The sequence below is a fragment of the Lepisosteus platostomus genome, chromosome 22 (assembly GCF_059453375.1).
Source record: "Lepisosteus platostomus isolate fLepPlt1 chromosome 22, fLepPlt1.hap1, whole genome shotgun sequence".
NCBI lineage: Eukaryota > Metazoa > Chordata > Actinopteri > Semionotiformes > Lepisosteidae > Lepisosteus > Lepisosteus platostomus.
This window is the reverse complement of record NC_142632.1, coordinates 11,228,236-11,251,691: the sequence shown is the minus strand read 5'-3', so window position 1 is coordinate 11,251,691 and position 23,456 is coordinate 11,228,236. Positions and strand designations below refer to the sequence as shown.

At 45.7% G+C, this 23,456-nt stretch overlaps 1 protein-coding gene across 46 annotated transcripts in view; it reads left to right on the top strand.

Moving 5' to 3' along the window:
• Positions 1-23,456, top strand: part of myo18ab (myosin XVIIIA b) — a 120,062-nt gene that overhangs the window by 20,944 nt on the left and 75,662 nt on the right. For 31 of the 46 annotated variants that reach the window (XM_088616014.1, XM_088616013.1, XM_088616011.1 and 28 more), the window contains exons 1-3: positions 17,655-17,785; positions 21,178-21,426; positions 23,141-23,184. The exons of 13 other annotated variants lie outside the window; for them this stretch is intronic. In XM_088616014.1, coding sequence (XP_088472140.1) covers positions 21,387-21,426; positions 23,141-23,184 — 84 coding nt within the window. In that variant the 5' untranslated portion in view covers positions 17,655-17,785; positions 21,178-21,386. Of the gene's footprint in view, positions 1-17,650; positions 17,786-21,177; positions 21,427-23,140; positions 23,185-23,456 lie in introns of those variants that run through there. 2 more of the 46 variants (XM_088615968.1, XM_088616009.1) reach the window with 2 other exon arrangements.

Below are 23,456 nucleotides of genomic sequence, written 5' to 3'. Positions count from 1 at the left end.
TGGGATGACAGGGCCTGGCCAGGGGAACGGGTCCACATTGCTTCGACATTGCATTCTCCAGATGCTCGGATTTATTATGAATCCAGCCTTCTTGGATTACAAACTGAGAATTGTACAATTTACAAAACTAAATGAAATGAAGCTGCTAATTCGAGGTGTTGTGCCCTGATGTGTGTTTCCTAAAAAAAAAAACAGACAAAGGCATGCTGTAGTAAATTCCTATCTGGGTACAATGGAAAAGGATGTCATAACTGTTTAATACAGAAATGTGAAATCAGCCCTGCTCTGACTGTTTTTTACACCGCTAGAGAAGCATTTAACCTCAACCTTCCGGGTTTCACTTTTTGTTTAGTCCTGCCCTTTAAACTTTAAAAGAAAACCTGAACTGCCTGTTCCTGCTGATTCCCCAGTGTTATGTGCAGTCAGAGCTGTTTGGTTTCACTCTTCGACTGTGGATATCAGGCAGACCCCTGTCGCTGCTGGATTGAAGTCCCTCCCTCAGATTTGGGTACCTGTGAGATGATAAGGTGCCACCCTGCTCAGCAGACACAGGCTGGGCAAATGCTGCTCTGTGTTGCTGTCATGAGTGATGCCACTCTTTGGCTCCAGGATGAATTTCAAGGAGTACAGGTTGTCAGATCTACACCCCCAGTGTGGACAGAGGATTCATTGTAATGCACAGTGACCAAAACGTGGTCTGTTGTGAGTGAAGCATTTATATTATTCCACCCTACAACCGTGAATATCTGTAATATGTATTCCTACCTGACATACCTGTAGCCATAGGTGTGAGCGTCACAGGTATGCCACAGGATGCACTGTTGCTACTTTGCTGTTAGTTGAATCTACTGATACTGTTGTCTCTAACCCATCTCTAATGAATTTATCAAAGGAAACTCCAATTCCATTTTTTTTAGCTTTCCATTGTTTCTTTCATTATTCCTAACCTCTGCTGTAGTTTCCCATATTTTGTTTTCTCATATATTTCCATCTTTATACTTTATCTTGCTTCTACTTTGCTTTTACATTACTTTGTACTTTAGTTTGGCTCTACTTTCACTGTAATCCTTTTCTGGAAGGGTCATGATTGATGTCAGGTCAGTTGAGGGTAGATGGGGATATTAAGCCACACAGCAACATACAGTGATTCACTGACACAACACATTGCTACACACCCAGAATCAGTTTTCCAAAATCATAACACTGGGCATAAGTGATACTGGAAAGATGACAGGAACATCATCTGTTCAAAATTACACAGCGCATACATCACTAGGATTTTGGGAACTTGAGAAGTAAAAGAAAATAAGCTTTATTCCAAGGATTGGTGAAACATTAGTAGGGGAACAAGAAAACAAAGTGGTTTATATTATTGAAAACAGTGAAGCTGTAATGCAGAGTCCTTAAAGACTGAAATTTTGGAGCATTGTGTATGAACAAGGGCTTTAGGTGGTAAACTGACTGCAGCTGTCCAGACTCCTTGGTCTGTGGAAGTGAGATTTATCCGGAAACTGGGGGGGAAAAAAAGAGAATTTGTAAGGAAAACAACAGAAAACACAATTCCCCAGTGATTCTGTGCTTCTTAGGAAATTAAAACTTCCCCATTAAGAAAAGGCTTCTCTTTCAGTGCCATGAGAAATTCTGTGTGGTCCTACTGCTGCCCTTCTTGTTCCTGCTCACAGTGGACTCATGTTCTGACTGGACATAGGCCCTGACTGTCCGGAGCAGGTTAAACACCCCTTTTCTGCTCATGTTCACTCTGCGCCCATTTGTATTATTATACTGACCCCACATATTCTAGTACTGAACTTGTATTCATTTCCTAGTCACAAATACCGTACCATTTCTATTTCCAGAGCACTTTTCTAAGGCTAGCAAGAAAAAATGGCTTGGGGAAATGGAACGACATGGAATTAGACGAAACAAGTTTGGTGTCTTGTGATATTTCTGCGTCTGTGGGTTTGAAGCATGAATTGGGTTGCTGATGTGTTTAGACTTGGTGGCACATGGTGGCTCAGCCTGTGTAGGCTGAGGGCCAGTCATTGTATCATTGGACAAAGCACCGTAGTTCAGAATATCTTCAGGAATTTCTCTGTAAAGCTGAGTGAATCAGATTCCAGTGTGCCGTGGGTGTCTGCAGTTTTACTGCTCCGTTCCAGGAGACTTCCCTGCCCTGTAGTGTGGGCTGGAGATACAGACGTGCGGGCAGTGCGCTGACTGCCGAATTGGCAGCGTTGAGGGCGTGCTGGTATCGGCTTTGATGATAGCACAGCTCAGAACTCCCTGCACCGCTAAAACGTGAGAGACTCGCTCTGTGGCTTCTGGGATGGAAAGTCCTGAAAGCCAGCTTTTGGAAATTGCAGAGTGTGTTATTTTGTTTCAGAGCTGAAAAATGCAAATATCTGTCAAGGAATATTTATTCAAGTTTTTGAAACCGAGCGCGGCCAGGGACCTGCCAGTGAAAGCTCTTGGCATGGACTGGGGTATGTAAGCAGGCAGACTGATGCCCGCTCTGTAGGGTGCCGAGAACGTGTTCAGGAGAGGAAGCTGAGAAGGTTTATTTTGGAGACCCCACTGTATACTTCACAAGGATGTGCGTCACGAATGTTGGATGAGTCTTGCTACTTTATAATTGAGGAATCACTAAGCCAGCTTAGAGTGTGTTAACAGTTAACCAGTGAAATTGTGTCACATTTTGTCCTTCATAATAAACCCTTAGATTGTATGTGTACTGTCTAAGCCTATGTTTACCAGTATATGTGTTTCTCCCCAAGGGGAAACATGAGACTCATGCAGATAGGTAAGGGAACTTTATCTCTTCAGTCATCACCATAGGGGACCACAGCAGACTTCATACAAGAATTTAAAATCCTGTAAGACAGTGATACAGTCAATCCAGAAGAAAGCCTTAGGACTGTGAGTGAAACAAAGACCTTAAGACGTAGGTAGGAACTAGCGGGGTGTGCTTTTAGGAGTGAACTCAGGGGGCCCTCATTTACACAAAGAGTTGCAGGGGTGTAGAAAAATCTGCCCAACCAGGTTATGAAGCATATACCCTGATATTGACAACTCACCAAGCTATTGTCAACCACATAAGCAAAGTGGACCAATTACCTCCTCTTATTTTTAACCCTCCATCTGTAGTGAGGGCGTTATCATAATCTGTACCAGTGTTTGTGCTCAGATACCATGTAATTTAATTATCATAAAGGAAAACAAAATGCCCATGTTTTATTCATCTTGTTTAGGGGCGTGCACAATGCAGTTATTCCTAGCTCTCGCAGATGGGTATTGAAAATAGTGTAGCCTTTAACTTTTGCTTAAAACGGAGAGTCGCTTGTGGTCCCTTGATTTAAAGCTGCTTTGCTGAGCTTCTGTCGTTTCATACATAATACACAACCCCCCCCAGTAATATTGTTTTGCAGGCTGTTAAACCTCCAGGAGCCCATGCTGTCCTCTGGCAATACTTTCTGCTGAAGGAAGGTCCAAAATAATATACTTTCCTCAGGCCTGATTACAGTCACTGTTTGTCCTGTTCAGGTTTCGATATTTTGGATATGGAATCCATCAGTCAGGAACTGGTTTTCTAATTGCGAAAAGGAGCACTCTTAAAACTGTTGACTCGTCACAGTGGGGAAATCCGAACAATAATCAGGATGTTTGTCCGGGTTCCTGAAGTTTGGCCCGAGAGCAGCATGAGCTGGTCTGTTTGCTCACAGTACTTTGAGTTAATTGAGCTGGTTGTGGTTGGTAAACGCAGACTTTGTTACAAAACACTGGGCAAGGTCCTTCTCACAAACACCCTCATGATTATATGTTCTCTGTGAGTAACAGGGCTGATGAGTACCGTGAACACAGACATCAGTCGGCTATACCTTGCATAACAACAACAAAGAAAATGTTAGGTACGTTTCAAAGGTGCACTTGAGGTCATACAGAAGGGTAACATACCTTCACATCCTTTCTTGCAAAAGAAAAAATTGAAAACGCAATAATTTCTTGGGTTGAGCAACACAATCTAAAATCTCCATACAATGTAATGCACAATCCTTGGTGAACAAAAAACTGGATTGATGCGGCTTTCCGGTTGGTCTTCAGTGTCCAGGCAATTCTCGCTTACAGTCTAATCACACGTTTCATTCCATCTTCTTTGACGTGAGGCGGGCTGTGGTCTGCTTTGCATACACTGATTTCCCCTGTGTGAGGAGGAAAAGTGGAATGTACGAGTGCTTGCACAACAGCAACAGGAAAATGCATCCTCTGTGCCCTCTGAGGTTTCTCCGAGACATATTTCAGATTCTTAGTAATCAGTGGACCCACGTCATTCTCTTAGATGCAAGCATCTGTCGTTAATTTGATTTTCTTGATTTAGTTTTAGCGGTTTGTACGTTTTGGAGCCAGAAGTGCTAAGATTCTGACTTCGGTGAAGACTGCTTGTTTTATGTCCGAACCTCCTTGCTGGAGGAGTGCTGGCAGGGATGAACACGTCGGTATAATCTTTACGCCCCCGGATGAACTACAGTCCTGCATGCTTGCTCAAGAATGTGCTAGTCAGTCTGACGCAGCATTCGCTGCCTTTAGTAAAACCATTTACCTTTTACACTTGTCAGAACTCCCTGTCTGCACACAGATGTCTGCCCTGCTCTGAGCGATAATGATCCCTCCTCTCTGCGTTCAGCAAACTGCAGGTGTGAACAGGAACCAATTAATGCAGGATTGTCTTTGGCAAAGACAGGTGTGGTGCTCTCAAGATAGGTGAAGAATTCACAGTGATAAGATTATTCTTTCGTACGTGTTTTTTAAGATTATTTTTCTTCCCTCTAAGATCAGTGCAAAGGCGACGTTGTTTTTGGTGAGATACACAGGGGTGTTGAGGTTCTCTTCTGGTATGCTGAGACAAAATGTTTACAAGACTTTTTTTTCCTTATCCATCTCCTAGTCATGTGGTCTCACTCCTGTGTTAGGGATCAAATCTTTACTTTTGTAACCGTTTCTTGGCTGGTTCCTTTTAGTCACAGTAGGCCCAGTTCTATGTGATACAGAGCCCTTCTTCTCAATTCTATTCTGGAACTGGTTAATCTAGGCTCTTAATTATTTAAAGGCATTTGCTGCATACCAGCTCAATAATTGAGGAGATGGCTGTAAGACAGTACACATCACAGGAGCTATCCAAATTCCCTGCAGTTCATCCCGTGCTGTTTTAAGAAAACAAAACATGTTGACATCCACTTCAAATTATTGACATTTTATTCAAACCAATCAGCAGCAACTGTGAACTATGGGCTGGGTTGAGCTGAGGTGAAGACGTGTGGATGTCTTATGAGTTAACCCTAACCCTAACCATGACCCTACCTCTAAACCTAACCCTAACCTCAGACCCTGCCCCATCTAAGGCTCCACAGGAGACCTGGTAAAATAGCACACCTTCCATTCCTGTGCACTGCAGGGGTTGAATTTACTGTAGCCCGTTCATTCATTGTTCAGAAATGTGGTCATTGGCCTTTTAAAAAAAAAAAAAGACCTGCAACCTTTCTACAGTGAGAACAAAACCCATAAGCCTGAACAAACACAACATTTACACCACTGTCACTGACCTGACTGGCCATGCAGGTTTCAGAAGTGAAATGCAGAACCAGAGGTCACAAATGGAAACCAAAGGGAAATGCATTAAAAACTGAGAACAGGATGTGCTTTCCTTACACATAGGTCCGTGGGAGTCAGGCACAGGCTGCCGGAACATGTGACATATTGTTGAAGCTCTTACCCTGGTGTACTTGGGTGAGATCCTTAGAGCAGTTAGCTACTAACCACAAAACAAGCTGGATTTGCGCCTCTCTATTGCCTGTACTGTAGTATGTCACGGCTCTTACTTCATAAGCTGCTGCAGTCAAGCCCAGTGAAAGGACTGAAAGCGTGGCATCACGTGCATGTTTTCTGTGGTAGGCTGTGTGAGTTTGTGTTGGGGCTTCCCTCAGGTCTGCAGATACAGTGGAGTCCTAGCAGGCCCCTTTATTCCAGCTTGTTCCGGGGCCTAGAACATGGGCATTACATTCAAAGAAATCAGGCATCTGAATCATGGAGCCAGGGCGGACCGAAGAGGTGTTTTATGTGCTGTCCTAATGTTTGTACATCATTTCGAATGTTTACAAGAACCAAAATATTTGGTCATTTTGTATCTTGAAGGCCCATCTATACATGAAGTACTTTTAAATGAAATTAGCATAATTAAACGTTCCAGTTTAAAAAAAGACAAACAGGTAAGAGATTACATTTAGTTCGCGAAGTGATTTGTGCGAGATGGGTCCTGAATTTGCAAGCTGTACAGAAATGGAAGTGGAGATTGTACAGCTGCCTAAGGGACCAGCCTAGTGTTTTCTGGTCAGTGTGCAGGACTCGGCTGACCTGCTGACAGTGCCCTACCAGGCAGCCTAGCTCAGAATGTTCTGTAGAGGTCTAGACGACAGGGCAAATACTGCTGTGCAATCACCATCGAGTTTTATAGCCCTCCTGTCAATGTTAAGCACATAAAAATATAATTAATATGATTTGTTTTAAAAGCAATTAGAGAAGGCTAAACTGTCCTGGGATTGATTTTTGGTTTTGCATTAGTGCTGTGACATTAGAAGTGGGAATAAATTGCCTTGTGTTCTATTTCCTCAAGACCAATGCAGTACCTTTAATTTTAGCAGTCTGTTGGCTGACACAGAATCTGAATTTGCATGCTGTACAGAGATTAATCTGTTCCTCTTTCCCTGTTGGTGCTTGTGATTCTTGCTCTGTTCTGTGGTTTTGTCTCTGTAGGACTACCTCATGAAAAGCTGTTCTGTCTTGCCGGTCAATGATCTAGTGTTGGACTCTGAGCAGGAGGGTAATTCAAGATATTTTTTTTGCTGCTCATATGAAGATATCTGTTTAAAAGGAATGTTTTGTGGATTTCCTGATGCCTGTAAATATCGTTCCTGGTCTCCGAGTTATTTCCTGTTTACTTCTACGTGCTGTCCCTTTGTTTAAGGGCATCCTCTGTACAACTCATGACCAGAGAGCAGGGTGTTCTTGGAAGACCCTTTCTTTTTTAAGCTCACAGGCTGAAAGCTGCTGCTGTGGCTCCTCGTCCCTGCCTTTAACAGCAGCGATCTGTCCCTTTTCTTCCCCTCCCTCCCTGGCTCTGTGTATGACAGAAGAGATCAGCAGAGGCAGGGTCAGTACAGCTGATTTGTACTGGGTTTCTGCAGCCTGCAAGCGCTGTAGTGTAGCGCTTTTCCCTGCCTGCACCCTTTCAGGCGTGGAGGTCGTTGTGTCACATCTGGCCTCCTGTAGCCCTGCCCAGCTCAAATACCAGCTCTCATTCCCCCTTGTGTTGCGGAGCTTCAGCATTTTCATCATTTTTTCTTTGCAGAATTACATTTCATTAAAGGGATTATGTTTCTAAAGAGGCCTTCAGTGCTTAAGCCACCAGACCTAGGAGTCGGTCCTGGATGCATTGTGGAACCTCCTACAATAAAAATTGCGAGTGCAGAATTAAACACTTCCCCCTGCAATATTGCAGTAGTCTTTGTCAAACGAGCCTCCCATCACCTGACCTGACTGCTCTGTTGGGCAAAGGGTTAATCTCTGACGCCCCCCCAAAATGAAACTGGTTGCCTGATTGTCACACCTCTTGGAATCTGAAAAAAAGGTTTTTTTTTATTCCAGTCTTCTCCTTTGTCCTCTACCTTTCTCTGTTCGAATTCGGGTTGCCTGCTAGCTCAAGGTTATCATACTTCACCCCCCAGAGGTGAACGTGCCAGTTCAGGAATTTTTGTGTAAGTCTTGACCCGTAAGAGACTGAGCTGCCTTCAAAGCGTGTTTGGTCTTGCTCACAAGGTAGTCAGGACAGGCAAATTCAGCACGGTTGAGTAATGAGGAGCGTTCTGTTGTGCTGATGTGAGGTTCACGGTGAGATCCATACTGTACCTGGCAGGAACAGGAAGCTGTTGAGAACTCGTCAGGCTTGCTTTCTCTGTGCTTATCATTGGGATACGCCCAGCAGAAGTGTGCGTCATTCACCTAATACAGGTCTCCTGCTTGGATTGCAATCTCTGCATTCTTGAAAGCAGGGCACGTGTTTGCCATTCCGTGCGCAGGGGCTGTGGCTCTGCTTGTAGGTATGCGCATGTGTCTGAGCAGGCTGGGTATTGACGGAAACGTCTGATAGGCCACAGCACAAAATCAGGTCAAGGTGGAGGGCTTCCTGAGGTGAGCCAGAGGTGATCTTTACTCACAGCCTTGCAAGCTGTAGTTTGCCTTCGAACTTGCTCTCGTAATCTTGAGTGGGAATGAATCAAGGTGGAGGGCTTCCTGAGCTCTTGAGTCAGAGGTGACCTTTACTTACAGCTTATTGTAAGTCCTGAACTTGCTGGACAGCGTGACAGCCACCTGTGATGTACTCTACTGTAAAGGGCTTCCTATAATATCGACGCTGCATTGACATCGACATTAGGCTGAATCTTGTCTTGAAGAATTTACATTCTGTGTGAAGAAAAGCACAATTAAATGTAGCATCTAGTAAACTTTCAGGAGGAAAGAAAACAGCCAGATTCAGTCAGCCTCAGACTCCTGATGTCATTTCCTCAGCTAAAACATTACAAGCATTACACGTTATCCCCTTCTCTCCCTCATATTTGTCTTTTTGTATCCCTCCTCCACACCATCTCCACCTTTGCAGTTGCCCCTTGCTCACTCCTCACTCTGCAAGGGGGTCCCGGGCTCCTCATCCTCGGGCCAGGAGGTCAGCCCTCAGCCAGGCGGGTGAAGCCAGGTTTTCAACTAAAACCCTCCATAATCCTTTCAACACGCTTAATTCCTGTCACTCCTAGTGAAACCTCCAGTGGGGGTATGGTCTCGGCTTTTCTTTTTTCTGCATCTAGACAGGCTTAAAACCCGCTGCGGTGCAGGACCTCTCTCTGCAACAAGCCTTTCACTGAGTCGTGGAGCAGTATTAGCCGCAAAGAGGTAATGGAGCTGAAAGATTTTGCCTGCTATCCAGGAGGTAGTGCTGCTGTTTGACTGGATGCCTGATGTTGACAAGCCTGGTTTCCCAGCATCTGGATACTGCGCTGCCCCGGATGATTTGATTCGAGTGTTTTTTCCTGTTATTTCGTTTTCGTTATCACTTTTTTTTTGGGCTGGTGGTGACCCCACGGTGACGTTACAGTCGTGAACGGTTTACTCGAGGCCTCACGCGTCCCGCTCAGACTCGTCTCACAGGCCTTTCGGGGAATCTTCCCGTCTCCTGTTTTCAGAGCGGGACGTCCGCGGGACGGCGCGCTGCGTTTGACACTCTGCGAGAGCTCCTTTATGGCTTCTCGTGTTGCCAGGGGTTTTCCTAGCCTCTTACCAGAAGTTTCAGTGTAGTTGAAGGGCAAAACCTAAATAGACTGAATTTATCTCCTGTCTCTCTCTGACCGATGGTTTTACCTCTTAATGACAGGCTGCCTTATCCTTCAGCCTATTATGGAGCCCACAGATATTTACTCTGGGGTCAGCGGCACTCTCTCCAACATTTTATGGCACAGAGAAATAAAAACCCATTGGTATTAAACAGAGGGAAAAGAAACCTCTGACCTGAAACCCATTCGGTTAGAATTGCTGCTCTTCTATTTCTCAAAGTCACTTCTGCTAAGTTGAGAATGGATGAGGCAGTGAACAGGCTGTCCCTTTGTATATGAAGATGCACTGAAGATGATGGGAAAGTGGGGGCTACACATTGGTGATGGAGGGGAGTCCCCATTACTTATAAAGTGCTTTGAGTGTCCAGAAAAGCGCTATATAAGCGTGAGGAATTTAATCTAAATATCTTGAACTGTGGATAGAAGAATATGGTTGCTGACAGCATATAAGAACATAACAAAAGCCTGCTAAGAAGAGGGGGCCTTTCTGCCCATATTGCTCATTTGGTAGTTAAGTAGCTGAGAGAATCCAGATTTTCATCATTCGTCTTCTTAAAAGTGCCCAGTTTGGGCTCCAACCAGCTGGCTGGGAAGCCTGACCCAGAGTACTTTAAGAAAAGAAGTAAAGAATTGTCTCCAAATCTGTGTCCTAAATGAAGTCTCCGATCATGCCTCCATTTTCTACTTTCACTACTGAGTGTGAACAGGTCCCCAGGGGTTGAACCTACCTACAGTATAGCTCTTAGGGATCACGTCTTTTCTAGACTGAAGAAGTAAGTTGAACCTGTGTTTGAGAATTCAGGTTATCTAAGCTTAATGCCTTTCAATTCTTTTGCCGGCTGAGCACCAGGACACTTTGCATTGTCTTTGCTTTGGTTTAAGGATAGCTAAAAAAACCTCTGCTTTGTGACAGGAGCTTTCTGTTTTGGTCAGTCTGTTCTGCCTTTTCAGTCCCCTTGTCCTTCTCTCTTTCTGTTGAAAACGAACGTTTCTGTGTCTTATCGAGCCTGAAGTGACCCCCCCGGTCAGCGGTGATGACCCCGGATCTGTGCCAGGCCTCACCGGGGCCGGCTCGCCCGTCTCCAGGCCCGGTGATCGGGGTAATCCAGGCGGCTTTCTCTGCTTGCCTCTGTAACTTTTAACCCCTGTGAGTCTCTGGCCTCCTCTGAGAGCAGAGCCAGGAAATCCATGTAAGCTGAAGGCTGCAGGTAAGCAGCTTGTGCTTTCCACTGTTCATCCGATTAGAGAGAAGGGGGGCCGGGGAAGGACAGCCGGGGCCAGGAGACAGATGGGGAACCTCTGCCCCTCACCCCCACCTTCCCAGCCTTCCCTCCCTCCCCCTCATTGCCTGGTTGTCCTCACCGGTTTCCATTCAGACCTCTTGAACTTGGGATTTTCCTTCCTGTGTTTCACCCAATTTCCTAGATCTTTTAATATTGGAGGTGGATAAAGAGTACAGATGGGTGCAATGCATGCATCTTCCATTCCCATTGATGGGGGCGCTTGTGGCACGCCCCAGTCATTGTGCCCAGCATGTGTCTGATTTGAAGAACCAGTAGGCTGGTTTGAAGACTACGTCACTGTTGGCTGCCCTCCCAGGTGGGTGGTGACCAGTGCAAAGCTCAGGTGGCATTGAACAGGGACGGGATGAGGTGTTCCATTTCCGATGGGGGTGTGCCGTGTGTATAGTCTGTGCTGTTACAGCAAGGGGTGTATAGCTCTGATCGCACAGCTTCCCAGTCAGCTACACCTGCAGTTCGTTCACATTCGAATGGAAAGGAAAATGATTCTCCCAGTTGTGCTTTAACACGTACAAAACCCCACCCCCCTTCCCTGCCACATTTTCATTTTTGTAATGTGACTTTCCGCTCACGAGAGCTACAAATGAGGCTTCTTCGCACTGCCAGGATATCTTGGGAGCGAAACAAGTCCACTTAAACCTCAAGGGGCTGTGCAGCACAGTTCTAGCGAGAGGAGGTTACATTGTCCGGTCTCTCAGAGTGACGTCTCGGGGATAATACAGCGTTTGCACCGCCCCCGAGCAGTCCCTGCAGTCTCTTTCTCGCGTGGGTTGTTTTCACCCGGCCATTCCTACAGCACGCTGAGAAGCAACTGACATCATGCTTGCATGACAAAACCTTCAGCCGTGTGCAACAGCCGTGCAGCATAGTTGCTTTTATGTTCTAGAGCAGCGAGAATTCAAGATGAGCGTTCAGAATCGATGGCCGTCCCTGGCAGCTGTGCACCCCGCTGTGAGACAGATGTGCGTTTGCGGCTTTCACTGCACGTTTGCTTTCTCCCAGATCTTCCTGCCCCGTGAACCCAGGAGCTTTGCAAATTGACCTTTAACCCTGGGAGAGGTGGTGGTGAAAGTTCACCAGCAGCATTAATCCCTGAGCTTATGTCCATAGTGTAAGTTCAGCACTGTTTATCAGCATTCCGCACAGATTACTGCAGCTAAATAGAATTAGTTCACCATGGAAACAAACAATAATTGTGGCTTTGGAGAGCGTACGACTATGTTAATTGTTACAAGTACAGTCAGGCTTTGTGCTGTGGTACACTGCGAATCAGTCTCCATCTCCCACAGTGATGCAGATTTTCAATTGGCCATTTATTTATTTTACCCACATGCAGCAAATGGTCCATTGAGATGAGAGCCTTATTTTCAGGATTTGACCAAGCTGAAAAAAGTGCATTTCATTTTTACAGCAAATTATGCATGGAGAGCTGATGGGCAACTGCAGTTCAGTTTCTTCAGCTGCTTAGCTGCTTTACATAGTTAGCTAACCTATGTAAAGCCTAGGTAAAACAGAACAAGTTGACACGAATCGTGACCAGGTGTTGTTCGTCTGGGATGTTCACTGAACTTAGGAACATTGTGTAGCAACAAGACACAAAGAAAATCTATAAATCAGCAGCCTTTATCTTGAAGAAATCTTTCTTAGTACATGGGAATTTTTTGGGGTGCTCTCAGACATTCCACAGACCCCATCATTTCTCTCCTGCTGTATTGCACATCTGCAGATGAAGCCGCACAGCTCCCCTGTAGCGACCATGTCTGCCAGCAAGGTTTCGGGCCGGAAGAGTAAACTTGCCAAGCTTGAGAGGCGGTGAATAGAATCCATTTTCATTTTTCTGATTGCCCTCTCTTTCTCTTCCTTTTTGTAATTAGAAAATGAACTTAAGCACCACGACGCAGACAACTCCAATTACTGCATTTCCTGTCCCAGAGAAGCGATCTTATCTCGAAGCATTAGCCGGGCTCAAGATCAGAGCAGTGCGCTGTAAATCCTCCTGATGCTAATAATAGCTCCTGCTGAGGCCGTGGGGCTGTGGGATGGGGAGATGGATGTGTGTGTGTGTGTGGGGGTGGTGTTCTTAGGCCACTGCTCTACACAGAGAAGTTCAGGATTCCCAGGCAGAGGGAGAAATGGCTCTTCACATCACTGTGATGAAAGCGACCAGACCAAACATCTTTGCACATGTCCACTTCCCCTGCTTCCAGGGGAAGGCAGGGTCAGAGGGCGGTGTGCGACCAATCCCCTGGGCCTCTTCCTCTGGACTCAGCGCTGTGGATCATGAGCGCTGAGCAGCCAGCACTGCTAGATTCCAGGGAGGAATCTTTATTACTTTAGATTTATTATTAGCTTTTAATTTTGCTCGGGCATCTTCGATGCACACCTACGTTGGGCCCCCACCTTCAACACCCCATACATCTAAACACATCCTCTTGATGACCAACACCGGCCCCCCTCCTCTTCAAGGTAATGTGATGCTGTCTGTGAATGTGGTGCCTGAAGGGTCCCAGGGTTATTTTGGCTGACATATAGTGAAATTGTGTATTGCTTTTTTTTTCCTAGAGTGCATTTGTACTGCATCGGAGACCACTGACTTTGATCTTTGCCATTCAGGTACAGTTTTGAATTGTTGCACGGATATCTTCTTGTCCACGGCATAAGGCTTTGGTCAGCTGGAGGTCAGTGCAGGTTGGGTGGCAGTGCTTTAGCCTGGAAACAGCAGGTGTGGAAAGCATGGTAAACAATACCCAGTGTATTGACCAGCTTCCCTTCCTGCTGTGCCAACCGCTACCAGCTCATCTCCATTGCTCATGCCAGTGCCCTGGCGTTCCCATGAACCTGTGAAGGCCGCCATGCGTCCACCAGTGCTATATGTTTCGGAGTGGCCGGAATCCGCACGTTGCAGTGATAATCTGCTTACTGAATAAAAGCAGTCTGCCTCTTTGAAACTAGAAGCACGCCGCACGACTGTTCTGCTTGCTTTGTGGAGAACTGTATCATGACCAGCGAGCGGTTCTTTGTTGTTTTATAATGGATGACAGACGCCATCCCTGCTGTTGCTTCTCCTATTGAAGTCATTTTTATATTCCTAGCAGTATGCCTGGTAAATACAGGACTACGACATTGTGCTAAGCTTTTCAGATCTCGGGTCTCCTAGGGCTACGGTCTTGCGTCTGAATTTTAAGGAGCGTCTGGCTCTATTAAATCGCACTCTAGTGATTGTTCTTTTGTCGGGAATGGAAAGTCTTGTCTGGAAGGACATCCTCAGGAATTTTCGTGAGGCTCAGGTAGCCTCCCTGCCCCACCCAGGATACCATCCATGCTGGGCATGTAGAGCTGTGCTTTGTTTGGTCAGAGCTCTGTTTAGAACAGGTGAGCCTGTGCCAGCCCTGTTTGACTGTTCGAACATGAGGGATTGCCTGCAATTTAACAGCCAGCTTGGGTTACTAAATAAAGAGGTGTGGTCTCTAATTTGTCACAAGTCACATTAGTGGGAGCTCACAGCATGCACCAAGTCCCATAGATCTTGTTTGTTAGGAGTCAGTAACACCCCTGTATTTTTCACCACACTTGGCCTCTGCATGGGTGCCTGATTACTAATCACAAAATAGCTGAAGGCAACTTGCTTATAGAGGCCCAGATACAGAATCAAGCATTCTCGGCAAATAAGGGGATGAACTCTTAATGCCTTGTTTGTTTTTGTTAGTCTGGGCTGTGTGTTTGATGCTCACTGTGATCTCTGACAGTACATCCTTATGCTCAATTTTGGATTTAGGTTAATGGTCAGGTGTCTCGAATTTGTTCGTGACTTCAGCAGATGGATTTGATCGGTTGCATGGACTAAGAGATAGCTCCCAGTCACTTCTGCAGGACTCTACAATAATAATTCCTTAAAGAGCGCTTTTCTGGACACTCCACTCGAAGCGCTTTACAGGTAATGGGGACTCTTCTCCACCAACACCAATGTGTAGCCCCACCTGGATGATGCAACACCAGCCAAAGCGCACCAGTACGCTCACATCAGCTATCAGTGCGAAGGAGAACAGAGTGATGAAACCAGTTAATAGAGGTTATTAAGAGGCCATGTCTGGAAAAGGACCATTTTTTATATTGTTAATATATTGCTTTTTCCAATTGCTTATTCTATACTTACCCTGTAGAGGCCACTGCAGCCCAAAAGGATGGAGTACTTTGATAGTGATGCAGGATGCATTGTGAACCGGATGCACAAATGAGCCCACCTCAGGCAGGTAGTAGTGATTGATTTTCCTCAGGCCTGGCACCACTTTTCAGTGCACATGGCATCAGGACCTTGTACTTGGTCTCACTGTTACTTTATCAGACCCAGAACGTCGCAGTGCAAGAGTGAAGCAAGGGCACAGCAGTTTTATCATTAGTCAGTGCTTAGTGCTTTGTTTTTTACACCTGAGTTACAGCATCCTGGTTTGATTTATAGTTTTGTTCAGATGAATTCTGTTTTTAATAAGAATTGGCTGGAATCCAATGAGAGCTTTTTAAATGTGAATCACAGATGGAATTGAACAGAGAGCTCTTGCAATTTTGTGGGCCAGCCTGGGCAAAACTAACAAACGCAAATGTATTGGAAAGCCAATGGTGCCCCTTTGTGGTGTATTTGGGGAAGTGCACTAAATCGGGTATTCTGCTGGAAATGGGGTCTCTCTAGTGGTGAAGTGTGATTCTGCAGTCAAAAGCAGTGTGGATTTCCATAGATGTGGCCATCTGTCGGTAATATTTTATACACAGCTCCTGAACAAATCACAAGCTAAAGAAATTAAAAGGGAAGTTAACTACCTTTTATTCTTATTACATCATGATCATTTTAGTACTTTTGATTTGAGTATTATTATTCAAGTAGTTGTATGCAGGAACCTGAGAAAAGGTCACAAACAAAAGGAGCTTATTCTGCCTCAGCTGTTTCGTGAAAGAAACCTTGTTCCAGGCTCCCACAGCAGTATTACAACAGTAGAGTATCAGTAGTATTACAACAGTTGTTACTGGTGGGAGCTGATCTCTTGTTAAAGCTTCAAACTATTGTCTGAAGTGCATATATGATGGACGTAAGTTCCCTCCTGACCATAGACTTCCTGCTCAGTCTGTCCAGTCTTATCCCAGTCTGTCCACCTGGAAAAATGGTGCCTTTCTGTCGCACATTTGTGGACTTCCTAGGGGGAAACTAATCTTCTTTGCCCCACTTATCTCACGATAACAAATCTTGTTCATTTTTAAAGTGAATGCGTGCTGCTTATCGGAGTCGCAAAAGAGCAGGTTTATCAGCGTTTCTGCCGACATGTTTTTCACACCCTTCTGTCTTAAAAACTTCACGTGATGAAAAGCTAGTGTTTTTCTACCTTCCTGACCTTTTAAAGAAAATGTAGTTGTGTTTTATCGGCACTGGCATACCGTATTTTGTTGTTTTTTTTTCCTTCCTGCTTAAAAGCTTGTTATAAATTGCACAGCAGTAAAAGAATGTTATGAACAGTCAGGCATGAAGAACAATAACAGACCAAATGCAATCAAAAATGCTGTGGCCTGTGCCTGAATTCTAAACAATCTGCATTTACAAGAATTTAGCGGAAACATTTTGCCTTCTCTCATTGAATTAAACTGCACCCCTCACTTTGACGTCGTATTAGACATTTAGAAATGTCTTTTTGCTGCTCATTCTTCTTTCCCCACAAGAGATTTCCGTGTATAGGAAAGTGTCAGGACACACACTTTTTCATCTGTGTTTTTAGGGCAGAATTAATCTTGATTGTAATTTCTCTCCTGATCGGGGACGTTGCTTAATTTAGGTGTTCTCAATTCCTGTGTGGTGTCGAGAGACTTCCCGGAGTCCACATCCAGTGGTTGTTAGCACTTTTGTTTCCACACTTGAGTTAATTATGAAACGATAGTACTGATAAATGTGGGCCATCAGTGTGGAGGTTTAGCTAGAGCACTGGGCTCAGAATGAGAAGGTCGTGGGCTCAGTTCCCAGGTGGGACACTGCTGGTGTACCCCTTGGGTACTTCAATCAGACTGCTCCAATAAAATACCCAGCTGTGGAAACTGGTCCAAATTCCAGTCACGTTTGATGATATTGTCAGACTAACTAGAAAAAGACAAATGAAAGAGCACGTTCACATAAAGAATGATGGCACTGATCATCCTCATGCAGATTTCTATTTATTAGCATTTTTTCTTAGCCAGACGCTTGGCGTTGGTGGAATTCTCAAGTTGTTTTTCTGCTTGCTCGGCCCAAACAAATTGACCCCAAAGGTGTTCTTCCAAGTAAACTCCGGCTGTTGCCAGGTCACGTTTTCCAGCGGTGCGTAATTGGCTTTGTTAGTTGCGCTCAGTCCCTTGACGAAAAGGGTGAAAAGGAAGGTGGGGGGTCAGACACTTGTCCGCAGCTCTGTGTAATGTCCTTCCTCCTCGGGGGACAGGAAGACCGTTAACTTGTGATGAAACCGCCGTCATTTCCCCGCCCTGCTGTTGCTCTTCACCTCTTGGGTATTCCTCTCAGCACTGGCGTCTCTCCCTTTGCCTTTGTTTTGAGATGCATTTATATATATATATTTTGTCTTGTTCGTGTCTTGGTCCGCTACAACCGGCCTCGGATCCGACTGCGGGAGAGTCCCCTCCTCCCGCAGGGGCAGGGGGCAGCCGGAGCCGCGCGCACACACCGCACACACGCGCGCCCTGCCCCCCAGACAGCGTGCGCCGCGCTGAGAGCCAGCAGCAGCTGAAGGGAAACAGCAACTGGTGTCCGAGAGGAGAGCCCGCCTCTCCGCATTCTTGGGGTGGAGGAGGTGGAGAGGCCAGGGGGGGGCTATTTTTAGCCATCCCGGTATCAGACCAGCTGTCCCCCCCCACCCCCCCCATGTCCCGGTGCAGCGTCAGGAATATCAACACTCTCCTGACCTATCACATTACTGCGCTGCTCTTCAGACGGAAGCCTGCATCACCGTCGGCTCGCTGGGGCACTTCTCCTTTGCCACTTTCTGTGCTCTTCTCGGGGGGGAATCCGCTGCACCGCGTCTGCCTCTTCTTGTGGTAAGAGAGCCGTGGGGGGGGGGGGTGGGTGCGAGCGCCGGGTCACCCGGCTCACCGGTCTGCCTTCTCCGGGGTCCGAGGGCTGGAGGAGCCGGGTCGTAGGTGCGGGCCGGCAGCGAGTCTGGTTTTGAAATCTGTAGGCTAAGTGTGCTGTCTCGATCAGGCCCTGGCTGCCTTTGCACAGGGCTGCTGCTGCTGCCACTATTTTTAGTGTAGCTGCTGTTGAAGGGGGGGAAAAAGTTGCGACAGGCTCGTCTCCTAACGGGTTCAGCGGTGCTAGCCATTTTGTCCAGTGCTACATAGCATGCCGCTGCCTCTGTGATTTCCCTGTCTGTGTACACGTCTTTTTTCTGGTCTGCCATCTGCTTATTTTAAGAAGTGTTTTCAGTCTGTGTTCTTTTAAGTTATGAAGCAACACCGGGTTTTTTGCAGTTCTTCGAGAGTTACTCCGACGTTCTGGGGAGTGAGATTTTTTTTTTTCCCTACACAGACTCTGAAAACAGAATTCACGTTTCTGAAACCGGGCTGTGCCCCCTTGAACCAGGCAGATTCCTCATCTTGCGCTAAACAGAACACCCTCAGATTATGAAGAGGTGTGACGCTGATAAAGGGACATCAGAGCCCTTATTTAGTAGTTGAAAAGCAGATGTTAATTACAGCTCAGGAAAGAGCTAAAGGTATTGTACTGCTTTTCCTCTGCCCACGACAACTTGAATGGCTCAAGCTCTTTGAAACTGTTACCGTCTGGAGCCACTTTGTCAGACGAGCTTTTCTTTTAACAGTGGATGGTGAAATGGAGAATGAGTAGTTTATAATAAATGAAATTAAAACCTGTATTTGGAGAGAAAGATGCACAAGTCTTCTTATATCCTAACCTGAAAATGCAGTTTAGTTTTTAAAGTTCTGAGTTCTGAGGCTTGTTTTACCCTGGCACGCTGAGGATGTGGAATGGGCTCCGTCTCCGGGTCTCCCGAGACGCAGTATATCTGGCGCTGCAATGCGCTGATCCGACTAGGTTGGGCCGAGGTGTGAAGTGTCAGCCTCAGCATCTGAAATAAGGGAGTTTGCCTGCCTGTGGCCCGTCAGACAGTCCTGAGGCGGAATGGTTAATGTGTTGCATTTCTTCCAGAGTTTTTTTTGGTACAGTTGACAAAACTATGCTTGGTTTTACTCCAGTTTGCAATACATTCTGGGTGGAAGCGAGGGTTGTGGCTCAAGACTATAGGTGCCTGCTGGCTTGCAGCCAGATGAGCAGTAGCAAAACGAAAACAGGCTTGGGTGTGTCGCTCACATTTCCTATCCTCTTTGGTAGTGCTGAACGTGAGATGCCTCGCTTTGTGCTTCTGTATTTGCGCCTTTTAATGAAGTTGGCCACTGGGGTTGAAAGAGGCCGCCTGTGGATTATCAATTTTCAATTGAACGTTTTTATTTTCTCCTTCAGCTTCCTCCTGCATGGTGGCAGTTTTGCCATAGAGCATCACTCTTTGGTGTGAGAATCCCAAACAGTGTCATTTCACACTTTTTGTTTGCAGTAGCCTGAGTCAAGTAGAATCTCTTCCTGTTTTGCTTCCCTTTTGAGTGACTGTATAGGATTTCTTCCTGAACGGTATTACTGTTAGAGACAGTTGGCTATTGCGCAGAAGCCATGCTTCCATGCTTTAAGCCTTTGTGTGTATTTTATTGTTCCTTTCGCCTACAATTCTGGAAATCTGGGATCTGATTACAGTGTTATTAAGTAAGTGATAAAGTGGTTTAGCAGGCCTTCACCCTTGATTTTAATTTTCTCTTTTCTGCCGTTTGTGTAATAATGGTGTTGTGTTGTGTTTGGTAGCCTGTGCCTATGCTATTCAGAAGAGGTCATCAACAGGAAGTAGAGAGAGGAAATGGGAGGAGCCAGACCTGCTCCTCCCACTTCTGTCAGGAGTGCCTGTTATTTTTACAGGTGCTGTGCACCTTTCCAGCCCATTTCACTGCAATCTTAACTGTCTAATCCATCACTGCTGTGTGTAGTGTGTGTCTGTGTGTGTGTAAGAGTGTGTGCATGGTCTTCTTTTTGTTTTACAGTTTGGAACGTTGATTGTCATTATAATGGGATCGTTTATTATACGTCCACTCAAGCTGGACTTGCCAAGTGCTTTTTCAGACTCGACTCTCTGGTAGAGAGTCTTGTAGGGCTTGGGAAAGAATGAGGCATGGAGATGTGCCCATCTGGAGGGCGATTCGTCATTTGACAGCTCCACAGCACCTGCCAGAAGGAGCGACTCCTCTCTCTGATGTTGCTACAGGCCCAGGTCGCTCTCGCACCTAAATGCACGAGGACCTGGCTGATCAGTCCCAGCCCTAACCTGGCAGTGCTGAGCCTAGCTGTGAAGCTTTGCTGAGGGAATCTTGGTCACAGCGCCCTCCAGTCCTCCACATCACGGAGAGAGAGAGAGATGAGATGAGAACCTGATGTGTTGAATCCAGGGTTTTGTCTGTTTTTGAATGTATGCTGTGGTACTACTAAATGACTGTGTTCGCACACTGTGAATGCTTTCCTGTGTGTCAGTGCTTGTGAAGTGTGTGGAGCTGCAGCTCTGGGACCTCACAAGTCTTTGCCCCTGAATAAAGCTGCTTCTTCTCTGCTGTCTTATTCGCTGCAGTGGTGGCTGCTGTGTTGTATTGTGCTGCAGTTTTCTGACTCTCTGTCAACTGCATTCTCAGCTGGGCAAAAATGGAAAGCAGCAAAAACTGTGGCAGCTTCAGAACACACTTACTCTACAGATTCTGACAGGCACTGCTAGTGGTATAGCTGCACGTTGAGAAATCTCATTGGTTTAAAAGGGATTTTACCAAATTATTTTAAATTTGCACCCTTTGAATATCGCATTGCTTACTCCTATAGATTAACCTTGGATGTGCTGTGCACATTTTCTAGTTTCTGATATTGTATAGGTCCTCATGCCAGAAAGGTTTCAGACCAGATTTTTGTAAGTTGGCAGCAGTGTGGAGGAGTGGTCAGGGCTCTGGACTCCAGACCGAAGGGTAATGGGTTCAAATCCCAGGTGGCACGTTGCGCAGACTGCTCTAATAAAATGCCCTCTGTGTAAATGGCCTGGGTTTTCAGGTCATCACTGTAATTGAGAATTTGTTCTCATTTGACCTACGTGTTGCAGTGAAGGAATAAGTGCAGTTTGGCAGAAAATTCAACTTCTGTGCCTTTCAAAACAAATCAGTCGGTGTGCAGAAGGCCATCCTGGACGCTATCAGATCAAGGGGTGTCGTCCTTGTTTAACCTGGCGTCTGCTATTTCTTTTTTCTGTTTTGACAGCTGTGTGGGTCTGTGCACCATCAGGTGTGCCCTGTTCTGACGCTCTGTGACTCTCCTGCTTTCCACTTTTCTCTGTACTTAGAGCTGTCCATTCCATCCTGTCTCCAGAGTGCTGCATGGTCCGAGAGCCCGGCTGGTACTGGTCGCTAGTGTGAAGACCTCTGACCCTCAGCGCTGCCGACTGTCCCCACAAAAAAACCCTCATCCTCCAGTACTCATCTCCCCCGCCCCCTGTCCTGCCCTGTCCATCCCGCCCCATCCTGTGCGGCTCATGACCACAGTGCCGCAGACATGGCATTCTCATCGCGCTTTGCATTCTGGGAGCAAAAGGGAAGTCTTGTTTAATATTCTTTGTGGTATTACCAAACACTCTGGCTCTAGGAACTATTATGACAATTAAAAAACAGCTCAGGGAATTCCGGCTCTTTTTTTTACAGTCCTAAATTCAAAATGAGCTTATTCTCGGTGAAGAGCACATTAATTTCCCAAATGAGATTGAGAATGTGGGGTGTGCAGGTTAAAAACAGTTGGTAAGTTAGGTGCTGTACACTTTATTCAAATTAAAATGCTCAGTTGAAGGTTTCACAAACTTTCTAAAATTATTTGTACCCGCAAGTAATGTTTTTGAGCATAACTGCTCATGGGAGTGTTCTGCTGATGTTTGTGGCGTATGAACATTTATTTTGTCCTGATATTTTATCATACTGAATTTATTCTGCCGAAGCCTTGAAAGTGAAGGAAATAAAAAGGAGAAATGATGAGGGCTGGCAGAAGCCTGGGAGCTGTAATAAGCCGAAAAGATCTGATCTGTGCCATCTTCTGATTGCAATTCAGGGAGCTCAGCTGTAGATTTCAGTCATCTGCTTGTTCATAAGGAGTTTTTTATACCGCCCAGGTGACAGCTTTTAGGAATGTTTCCATGTTTTGCTGTTGTTTGTGATTCTGTGGTCAACTGTTTTTTTTTTTACCACTGTAATGTACTATTCAATTGCTTAAACAGTAAGAACGTAGCAGTGTGTATTCTTGCTCATGCTCCTGGTGCTGTTATCTAAGATGCAAATGCTACTGTGCAGAATAGGGAGATGCTGTCAGTACCTTAAACCCTCTCTGTGAGTCAGAGCAGGCTTCCTTCCTGGGGTGCAATCCTTACAGCAACGTCAGCCCTCCTTTCTGCCTGAGCTTTTCTCATCGCTCAGTCCCGTGACTTCACTACCACCACGAGAGCCAACGCGAGCTGAGCTAAGATATCCTGCCTGTTCACTAGTAATGTAGTCACTGCATTACTTTGGCTTATGTTATTAATCATAATAAAATGTATTTTATATAGCGCTGTTAGAAGTAGCTTCTCATTAAAGTGCATTATAGTAAGAAGGGAAAGACGTTTACAAGGAGAGGAGATGATTTTAACAGAATTTAAAATCACGGATTTAGAATGGAGTTCTAGAATGGAGAATGGAGATACTGGAAGTCCGTGCAGACCTATAGAAATTTCTGACACAAAAATAGGGAGTGCATTTTAGAGCGTCTTGAAGACCTACTCGCGAATTGATATTGAATTATTTTCTTTCTCGTTTTCTGCTATTATTGGAAAAGACTGCAGGCAGGCCTAGCTGCTGCTGCTGCTCACTCATGACCTTATCTTTGTCTGATGATGTCACATCGCACCTCGCTGCACTTGTTGAGCTGTGTTACAGCAGCTTGGAAGCTGTAGTTAAAAACAAGATGGAGTCGGTAACCGAGTCCGTCAGTCAATAGTGATACAGGTGTGTAGTGTGATCGGGAAACACACCAAATACATGGTGAACGCTTTAGTGAAAGAGTCTTTAGTGAAACTGAAAGGCTGAGCGGAGCCATCTGCACTATCACACCCAGTGTTGCAGATATAGAGAATTTCCTGTTCTTAAATAGACATGGTGATTTCAAGACAGGACCGTAAGGGGCCGTTCTCGGTAGCGCTTCGGTGTGATATAAGAATAGTTCATACTGTGTATGGCTTTGCTTTCTGGGGCTGACCTACTTTTCTTGGCTCATGCTGCACCTTTAGGTTAAGGACGAGGACAAGATCGTTCCCAAGAATACGAAAGACAGCGTAAGTGTCAGGAGTGTGTGTGTGTGTCGCAACCCAAATTTACTAATGTCCTCCAGAGTCTGGGAGAACAGGTCACAGGTTTCATGAGAGCACAGTGTAGCTTCGTGTCTTTGACATTGCTCGCTCTGTCTAATAAGGCCAAGAACCCTGCATCTGCAACATTGCAACAGCACTTAGGATAAAGCTGGAAAGCAAAAAAGTCTCTTTTTACATATATAGCACTGGCAGTACTTCATCACAAGCTTTTGTCAGTTTTCAGTTGAAATTTAAAG